Source organism: Bombus fervidus, chromosome 10 (genome assembly GCF_041682495.2).
Source record: "Bombus fervidus isolate BK054 chromosome 10, iyBomFerv1, whole genome shotgun sequence".
NCBI lineage: Eukaryota > Metazoa > Arthropoda > Insecta > Hymenoptera > Apidae > Bombus > Bombus fervidus.
The window spans coordinates 9,713,899-9,723,708 of NC_091526.1; the positions used below are offsets into that span (position 1 = coordinate 9,713,899).

The window sequence follows — 9,810 nt, forward strand, 5'->3', positions numbered from 1 at the left end:
CGAACAACATTTCCATCCAGCGAAAATATTTTAACGAATCTTACACTCTAATTTATGCGAATACGAGCAAATAATCAAACCGCCTTAATCTGGTAAAAAGTCGAAAATAAAACTGATTACTTAATCAAGGGCGGCTACAACGTTTCGTCTACGTAGTTAGATCTCGTCTATCCAACCTTTTTTCAATCTTGATTTTATACTCTCTATAAAAGGAAAAATGCAGAACATATAAATCTCGTCGTTGCATGTTATAAATAGCCCTTACACATGCAACGTAAATTGCATATACATGTACTTTGGCATTTCCACAGACAGGTGGTTGTGTACTTAAGGGTATATTTACGGGAAGTCTTCCGGAACATGTGCGTGTCAAAAGTAGTTGAACCGTGATCTAGAAACATGAACGTGAATCACATAAAATTTGAATTTTCTCGAGGGAGAGAAATGCATATTCGAGCTGTGTTGTGGTTTACTTTCGAGCTGCAATTGCTTCAATCATAAAACGAAAGAACAATGACGAAATAAAAATAATGTCACGTCGAAAAATAAAATAACACCTTTTACTTTAGCGAAAAATACTCTCTTTTCTACTGCATATACAGCCATTATTCATGAGCCACCTAGGAAACGAATAAATGGAGCAGGATCGTCCGCCCTGTGGAACATCAGGACATCTCGGATCAATACGACCAACGAAGATGGAAACAATATCGTTTAACTGGAACGACGAGGAAGGAGCTAAACACCTACACGAAAGTTCACCCAACGAATGGCGCTGCTGTATCCTGCGAGAAGAGATGTAATTTTTGTTCTACTCTACATATATACAATTGTTAAACATATTAAATAAAAATATTATACTCGAACGTTGAAACGTTCTACGCAAATTTTTTACCTCGAGAATAATTTATGAAATCACTTTTGCATCGCATCTATGATCCTTCAAGGATATTTGTAAACGTAATACGAGATTGTTAATTCAATGTGAATTGCATTTACGAAGCAAATAGGCGAATTCAAAGCAAACGATCAGAATCGCCTGATCGTTTATTCAGCATCTTATCCACCAATGATCTAAACAAAGATTAAAATGACTTGCAAAGATTTATGAAACATTCGTTCTTTCTTATTCTCGAGGAAGAAATTAAATCTATAAATAATGGAAATACAAAGTAAAAATCTGAATGAATAAAACGGCACCTGGATCGTGTGCGTAAAAAGTCAGGTGTCGCGCTTGCGCGAATGTTTGCACGAGCTTCTACAAGGGAAACCGGAACAAGGGAGTAGGAGTATAGATTGTCGATGCAAGCACGGCTCCGACTCAGTCCTCCAGCAAGCTCCATTGAGGACTTGTTGATCCCAGGAAGAAGCAGCTGATCCTTCCAGGTTGACCCATCTAAGTAGAAACAACAGCAAGTTAGCTACAGTAAAAAAATTGTAAGTTCAAGTTGAAATTTATTTTTGAATTGCCATTTGTAAGACCATCAAGGAACATTTTTTCTTTCACTCTGTTCAAGAACCTTATTTCGTCTTCGTTTAAAAACGAATTTCTTGTAAAGAATTCTCTCCATCTTATCCAATAAAATGTCGGTACATGTTAAAAAATTTATTACAAAGGTTTCTTTATCATCCTCAAAAAATGTTCGATGCTCGTTAAAAAACTCCAATTATTCTTTGTTTTCTAGCACTTTACCATAAATTTTTACCACTTTTGACATTTTTTTCGATATTAATTTAATTACAACGTATATCGCAACAACTACTACGTAAATACAAGGAATACAGTTCGTTTAGTTTCCTAATAGAAAGGATAAATATTTCTTCGTTTGCTTATATTTCACTGAATTTCATTCTATTCCGTGATACGTACTAAATTTGATTTAAAAAGTTACTGGTAGTAACTAATATAAATATATAAAGCAAATTAAATTTCAGGGGTGCAAACAGCAGTGTCCTTGCACGAGATCAAAAATGTACACGTGTGTCGCATTGATGATGGTTGCTCTGACGAGCACGATGCACCTTGAAGTGGAGGCATGGGGCGGTCTCTTTAATCGTTTCAGCCCAGAAATGTTATCGAATCTTGGCTATGGTAGTCACGGTGACCATATGCCCAAAACAGGATTGTATCAGGTACGAAAGAAAGAAGTTCGAACGAGTAAGTTTCTTCAATGTTGAGATATCTTTATACAGTAGACAATTGTTGCAACTTTGCCGCAGTACAACCGGCATGCGATCGATATATTATTTCTATAGAACATTATACGATTTATGTGCAAGGGATTTTATATTTCAATATAATTCTCTAAAACGAGGACAGTAACATTAGCAACTATCAATTAGATCAAAGAGATTTCATTGCGAATCTTCCCAAAGAAATGTTATCCAAATGTTTTTATAATTACTCCTTACTGTATAATAGCAAAAATCACACATATCAATAGTTGTTTCATTCTTTACCACAAATTTAAAGGATTTAACAAATGTAACGGCAATCGAAAAATATAATTACGAATTCTCCGCATTTTATTTAATTCGCGTTAGTTAAAAACATGAGCTGCTCTATTCTCGACAATGATATCGAATAATACACACTAATGTCCCACGTTTCATTTCAAGCGTCCGTTATCTACCAGCTACGGATACTCTTATGACTCTTTGGAAGAAGTTGTACCATGTTATGAAAGAAGGTGCACGGCTAACGACCAGTGTTGTCCGTCTTTCATCTGTGTAAACGTCGATGGGGGTAATTCTCGTTTCTTGTGCTTTCATTACACAGCTTTAGGACAATAGTCGAAGGTACAAAGTTGCCTGTAAATTTTAGATATTGGCCACTGCGTTTTCGAATTGGGACAGAAGCAGGGAGAACTTTGCAGGAACGACAACGACTGTGAAACTGGTTTATTGTGTGCCGAGGTTGCTGGCAGCGAAACTCGTTCGTGTCAGCCACCAGTGACTTCAAATAAATTGTATAGTACGTATAAACATATGTGGGCGATGCTGTCAATACCAGTAAATGTCTTTTACGTGACAAGAATGTAGAGATAATCGATAAAGGTCAATTCACAAACGATTACGTCAAAGGAGCAGGCTCTCTTACGTAAGAACTATATCATATTTAACTTCTAAATTTAGAATATCCTATTCTTAATTCTCGCAGATGAAGAATGTAATATGTCTGGGGAATGCGATATCAGCCGCGGTTTGTGTTGTCAGCTTCAAAGACGTCATCGACAAACACCAAGAAAGGTACTTGCATTTCCGGGCAAAAATAACATCAAATCGGAATAATTCCTAATAATAGAAGTCATTACGGAAGTTATCTTTTCCATTAGGTTTGTTCGTATTTCAAAGATCCTCTAGTGTGCATCGGACCAGTTGCGATGGACCAGATAAAATCTATCGTCCAGTACACTTCTGGTGAAAAGCGGATCACTGGACAGGGAAATCGAATTTTTAAACGGGTTCCCTTCGCCTAAGAGCTTCGTCGTTCCTCATAAATTGGTGAGAATGGAAGAAATGTCTACATGAATCAAATACTCCTTTTCATTACTTTTAGGAACTTAGGATAAGTCTATTACTTCGAAATTCCCTAAATTGTTTTTATTTATACTTTTGCCTGTTAGGTCAAAGAAGTAGAAAAATCGTTAAACGCGCTTTTTGATTATTTTCCTCCAAATATTACGACTGACAAATACGATACATATCAGAATAGTCCGTCTTATAGGATTATAAGATATACTATATATACATATATATTCACGAGAAAAGTTAGGCAGCGTGTCTTTAAAAGTTGATAGCTTCTAATGAACGACGAGTACAGGCTGTGTGATGGAAGAGAAAATTTTCTTTTCTTCTACTACGTTGTTAGTCTTATTTTTACTCATTTTTGTTTTTGGTTAAACATGTTCGAATTAGACTAAGTTGACATCTCAATGACGATAGCAATGGGAAACTGCTAGAAAAGCTTTGAACAGTGCGTACGCTAAATGTAATATCTAACTTTGACAAAATTTTGTTAGATTAAAAAATTTGTTAGATTAAAAAATTTGTTAGAAATTCTTGAAAAGTAGAGTACTTCCTACTTGTTTCGCCCTGTACACGACAAAAACTACTTTCGGTGAGGTTTACGATCTCAAGAGATCGCCGAATCAAATTTCCTAAATTTACTGTTAAGGTATATACTGAAATATCTCAAACGCACACAAAATAAAATATATTTTCACTCTTCTGGTTTTCAAGTTCTCGTAGATCAAACGTTCTTCATATATCAGCGATAAAGGACTATTTTTCATGAGAAAGAGTCGAGCATTGAAATAGTATTAAGATTTCAGATAAATGTTTCAAGTCTAATTATGAATCATTTATGGATAGGAATTTACTCGATTGTATCGAACATTCACTTTGGAAATTTTCGAACATCTTTGTCGGTATTTAACAAATGTAACTTATGCGTTACCGTTAAGTCGTACAGTAAAATTTGAAAGTAAAGCGTTCTAATTGACACGAATCCAGAAAAAAATTGAAGGATATAGCAGTGAAGTTTTGCTTTATCTAGCGTATATTCCAAATTATTAGAGATATACGTATGTACGTAGACAATTAAAAGAAATGTTGATTTAAATGTGGTAGCCACTCGATCAAATATTTATCGTGAGAATCGATCTATTAAGCATCGATCGCGGGAATCGCTCTATTGAACACTGAAACCTCGGAGGCCGCTTCGTTAAGTGTTATTAAACTCCTAACATTAAATATAATATAATTAAAACAATATATATATATATATGTATGTATATGAAAATCGTTATGTTAGATATTAATCAGAGTCGAGATTTTAAAAGATATATAAGAAAAGAGACGTGTTAATTATCGACATAGTTACGAAGATGAAAAATATGAATGAAGCAAATGTTTTACAATTGTAATCACGAGAGACGCAGTGTTATTTTAAAACAGTGTCGTGAAACACTTTCTGATGCGTAAAGTACCTGTTGCGATATCTGGACAACCCCTCGTTTCTATGCTATTGTGCTAGTCATCGAGAGTCCAAACACACAAAGAGAACATATTTCTAGTTATATGGTATTATACTTCCATCGTTGATCTTTTATCGTATAAGGGAACTCTAACACATATTATGTGAATGCCTAATCCATTAAGAAAGTTTTAAATGTGAATGTTATTACGAGATATATCTTACTGAAATTATATTTTTATCTTTGATCGATATGTATACCAAAACGCTATATATTTATATAGTATTCATATATTTTCCGCAAACGTATATCTATAACATAATATAACTACCCTTCGATGCGTCGTGCGTACGTCATCTCACAAGGGTTAATTGATTACTTTGTTCGAGGTGAATAATTTGCAGCTCTAAGTTTGATTGGAAACTATAACAAGCGGTTAAGAAGATACCTATTACAAAATGTTTTAATCCCTTTATGACTGTCGACTTCGTTCCTTCCTGTTTATACGGTTTGTTTAGTCTTTCGATTAATACTATTCGTGGAACCAAAGAAGTAAAGGTAAACTAATAAATAAAACTGATACATATCATAGGATAGTAAATTGTTTCCAGCGTGGAAATTTTGGATAGAAAACTTCTATCCAAAAACATATTATTTAAACGTACGACTCATTGAGGGACTATGGCCATTGCGGCCTGGAGTCAAAAGTACCTCTTCAGATGAACTATTTCCAGAATAATTATATGTGTATAACTATGTATATGTAACGTTCAAGATTATAATACAGAATTATAATAGTTTAATGTGAAATAAACCGTGGTGCATACAAAACAGTTAAACCTGTTTCTCGTTTACTATTTCATCACTCCCCATAAAAAACCTCTATCTCTCCTTTTTTTTACAATTTCTTAAGACTCTTTCTACTAAAAACGGCTATATCTAAAAGATGTTACTTAATTAAAAATATTTTCAAAAAGTTTCATTTATATATATAATATATATATATATGATATATATTATAATAAATATATAGAAACATATGTATATAATTTAAGCAAACGATAGAAAATTCCTGCAATTTGTACATTTTCTAGAGTAAAGCGTTGCGGTAATGAGTTTTCTAGACAGTTCTTTTATACGATTGGTTCATCAATGTTTAAGAGAAAAATTTGTAGTTTTTCTTCTGTGCAGCCTTGGTTTTCATTTTCAAAATTCCCTCTTTTCCCATTCTTAACCTAAAGCAGACTCGGAATATTCGAGAATAGATGGCACTACGCACTTACCAATATCCGCTATGGACAACAAAATGGTCGTGTAGTGACGACGAAGGAACGTAAGTTTGTAAGAATAGACGACGCTCTTCTCATTAAAACTATTTTAAGCATAGTGTCCGAGGTTCTTGGACGATTAAAATGACCGCAATACCTGGTACTGTGGCCTTTGATGAATATGGTAGACCTTTTATTATTCTTCGTAACCAGGAAAGGCAAAAACGTCTAACCGGCACTGATGCCATCAAGGTACGTAAACTAACATTTTTTGAATAATTTTCCTATCCGTCTATAGAATTAAAAAAAATAGTGATCATTTTTCTCTTATATGTTTTCATGATTTCATTGAATTTATAAATTGAAAGCTTGTGTTAAAGGACCGACCACGTGAAACGATAATGGCGACGTTTTGGGCTTGGCATCTAATCCTAATATTGCTACTAAAATGATGTAATTTGAACTAATGTTATATATATACTTGTATCTTAAATTGTAGTCTGTACATTATTTGTATCTTTTCATTCTTTTTTCATTAAAGTAATATTCATGCAATTTAGAAAGCTGAATGAAACACAATGATATTGATCTTTGACCATATAAGGAGATCAGTAGTACTATTGTATAAGTCCAATGAAATCCAGGAAATTTATTACTGTAATACTATTTTGACAAATATTACATAAAATATATACATAACATGTTTAATAAGTAATTATTTAATTGCAGTCACATATTTTGGCAGCCCGTGATGTAGCCAATATTTTGAGAACCTCATTAGGGCCTAGAGGGCTTGACAAACTAATGGTCAGCTCTGATGGTGATGTCACTGTAACAAATGATGGGGCAACAATCTTGAAAAACATGGATGTTGATCATGAAATTGCAAAGCTAATGGTTCAGTTGTCTCAATCTCAAGATGATGAAATTGGAGATGGTACTACTGGAGTAGTTGTTTTAGCAGGTGCTCTCTTGGAACAAGCCGAGCAACTGTTAGACAAAGGAATTCATCCAATTCGAATAGCAGATGGCTTTGAAATGGCAGCAAAATGTGCAACAGATCACCTAAAGAAAATTGTTCATGATTTTGAGGGTACTCCCGACAACCTAGAACCTTATATAAAGATTGCCATGACCAGTCTTGGTTCAAAGATGTAAGAAGGACATTTTTTGATTATTTGTATTTAATATGAACAAGACAAAGCAATACCTTTATTCTTTTTTAGCATCAACAAGTGTCACAGACAAATGGCAGAAATAGCTGTAAATGCTGTATTTGCAGTTTTAGATCCTGTTGCACGTGATGTGAACTTTGAATTGATAAAACTAGAAGGGAAAGTTGGAGGCAGATTGGAAGATACTGTCCTAGTTCGCGGTGTTGTTATTGACAAAGACTTTAGTCATCCTCAAATGCCTAAGGTAAAGTTAGTTAGTTTACTAGATTACTTTTTGATATATTTTACTTTGTCTAATGATGACAAACTGAAACAGAGAAGGGTGAAGATTCAGGATATTTCTTTAGCTTACTTATTGTCAAGACTTGAAACTATTTCTTTGGTTACTCTTTTGTTAACTTCTGAAAAAGTGAAAGTTTCTGTTTAAGTAGTTATTTAATAACCTGATCTTTGCAGTGGCTTCAATGATCAAAAGATTATGAGAGCTGAAGGAACTGTTTCTTTTAATAAATTATTTTATCAATCAATGAAATTATTAATGGAGATACATTTATCACGTTATAGAGATTAGAAAATGTCAAATTAGCTATTTTGACATGTCCGTTTGAACCACCTAAGCCAAAAACTAAACATAAGTTGGATGTCACTTCAGTCGATGATTATAGAGCGTTGCGTGAATATGAACAAGAAAAATTCACCGAGATGGTGAAGAGGGTTAAAAATGCCGGTGCCACGCTTGCTATTTGTCAATGGGGATTTGATGATGAAGCTAATCATCTCCTTCTTCAAAGTGAATTACCCGCGGTCAGATGGGTTGGTGGCCCAGAAATTGAAGTAAGTTTTGCTTCTAATTATGATCAATTATTATGATCAATTTACTTGCCTAATGATGACAAAGCGCAATAGAAGAGAGTGAAAGTTAAGTTAATAAGCTAATATAATTTTTCGGGATTTCATTTTCTCATAATAGCCTTCTATTATGAGAATAACGATATAGATCCTTTAAATGCATTAGTTAATTAACTTTCTTTTGCTGTAGCTCTAATGACCAATAGATTATGAGATCTGAAGGCCTGATTCTTTTCCTTCTTGTTAACTTTATAAAAAACTGTAAAAAAGCATTAGTAAAAAACAGTAGCAAATTTGTTTCAGCTAATAGCTATTGCTACTGGTGGTCGTATTGTTCCTCGTTTCGAAGAATTGACACCGGAAAAACTCGGTCATGCTGGTGTTGTAAGAGAATTAACATTTGGTACTACCAAGGATCGAATGCTTGTTATCGAAGAATGCAAGAACTCTCGAGCAGTTACTATTTTCATCCGCGGAGGGAACAAAATGGTAAGCAATACTTAAAGTTTTTGTAAAAGAAATAAAAGCAAGGAGAATTTCAGCGATATTCAAATGTATCTAACTGACCAGACACCTTGCAAGAATAATGCATTAAAACATATATTTTATCTAATTTAATTCAATTTAAATCAGTTTAATTTGAATTTTTCTTCTGATGCTACAATTTTACATATTTCTTTTTTTATTTATTCAGTGCAAGAATATGCAAATTTATGAATTATTATTCCAATTTTTAGATCATTGAAGAAGCAAAACGAGCTATCCATGATGCGCTATGTACAGTTCGTAATGTAATCAAGAATGAAAAAATCTTGTATGGAGGAGGTGCCCCTGAAATTTCTTGTGCCCTTGCTTGTGCTGAAAAAGCCAACAAGATCAGCACCTTGGAACAGTATGCTTTCCGTGCATTTGCCGAAGCGCTCGAAGCCGTACCTATGGCACTTGCTGAAAATTCTGGCCTTTCACCTGTAAATGCTTTAGCTAACATTAAAGCAGCACAATTGGCTGAAAATAACCCTACGTTTGGTGTAGATTGCCTAAACCGTGGTACTTTCGGTATGTATCCTATAATTGCACTTTCATCTTTCGTTGTTATAGTTAAGAATAAATAATTATTCATTTCCTTTCAGATATGAAAGTCCAAAACGTCATCGAAACATTGACGAGCAAAACCCAACAAATTGTATTGGCTACACAGTTGGTCAAAATGATACTTAAAATTGATGACATACGTTCACCAAACGATGCCGGCGATGTTGCCTAAGGAAGTTGCGTATTTTTTACTTCGATACTTGCATTATTGGAATTTTTTAACGTTTCACCTTATTTTTGCTTCTTCCAGCTTCATTCACATTTCTAATGAATAATAATTATATTTAACTTAGTTTACTTCCTGTCATCGATGTAATAATGATAATTTATGCGGCAGCATTGTGATACAGAATAAATAAATGATTTTACTTTCACCAGAATTTAATTTTTTTGTTTAAATATGTATTTTTGCTACTAATATGTGCAGTGTATTGAATAAGTGGGGTA

General features: G+C 33.8%; 2 protein-coding genes across 2 annotated transcripts; both read left to right on the forward strand.

Annotated features, from left to right (window-relative positions):
- The first annotated feature begins 1,275 nt into the window (after window positions 1-1,275).
- Window positions 1,276-5,810, forward strand: Spab (space blanket). The gene is made up of 6 exons (XM_072011798.1): window positions 1,276-1,437; window positions 1,936-2,133; window positions 2,620-2,746; window positions 2,825-2,974; window positions 3,161-3,249; window positions 3,336-5,810. Exons 2-6 carry the CDS (start codon window positions 1,972-1,974, stop codon window positions 3,477-3,479), a joined length of 672 nt encoding a protein of 223 aa, XP_071867899.1. The 5' UTR covers window positions 1,276-1,437; window positions 1,936-1,971; the 3' UTR covers window positions 3,480-5,810.
- Window positions 5,811-6,260: 450 nt separating this feature from the next.
- On the forward strand, window positions 6,261-9,743 carry Cct5 (chaperonin containing TCP1 subunit 5). The gene is made up of 7 exons (XM_072011797.1): window positions 6,261-6,499; window positions 6,977-7,401; window positions 7,474-7,666; window positions 7,987-8,256; window positions 8,575-8,760; window positions 9,009-9,327; window positions 9,402-9,743. The coding sequence occupies exons 1-7, from the start codon at window positions 6,392-6,394 to the stop codon at window positions 9,533-9,535; spliced, it is 1,635 nt and encodes a 544-aa protein (XP_071867898.1). The 5' UTR covers window positions 6,261-6,391; the 3' UTR covers window positions 9,536-9,743.
- The last annotated feature ends 67 nt before the right edge of the window (window positions 9,744-9,810 follow it).

Bases quoted from the DNA above. Each gene is read 5' to 3' on its own strand.
- Spab (XM_072011798.1), top strand. From the start codon at position 1,972: ATGTACACGTGTGTCGCATTGATGATGGTTGCTCTGACGAGCACGATG. The intron at 2,747-2,824 runs GTAATTCTCGTT...TGTAAATTTTAG, and splicing joins CTGTGTAAACGTCGATGGGG to ATATTGGCCACTGCGTTTTC. The intron at 3,250-3,335 runs GTACTTGCATTT...CTTTTCCATTAG, and splicing joins ATCGACAAACACCAAGAAAG to GTTTGTTCGTATTTCAAAGA.
- Cct5 (XM_072011797.1), top strand. From the start codon at position 6,392: ATGACCGCAATACCTGGTACTGTGGCCTTTGATGAATATGGTAGACCT. The intron at 6,500-6,976 runs GTACGTAAACTA...ATTTAATTGCAG, and splicing joins CCGGCACTGATGCCATCAAG to TCACATATTTTGGCAGCCCG. The intron at 8,761-9,008 runs GTAAGCAATACT...TCCAATTTTTAG, and splicing joins TCCGCGGAGGGAACAAAATG to ATCATTGAAGAAGCAAAACG.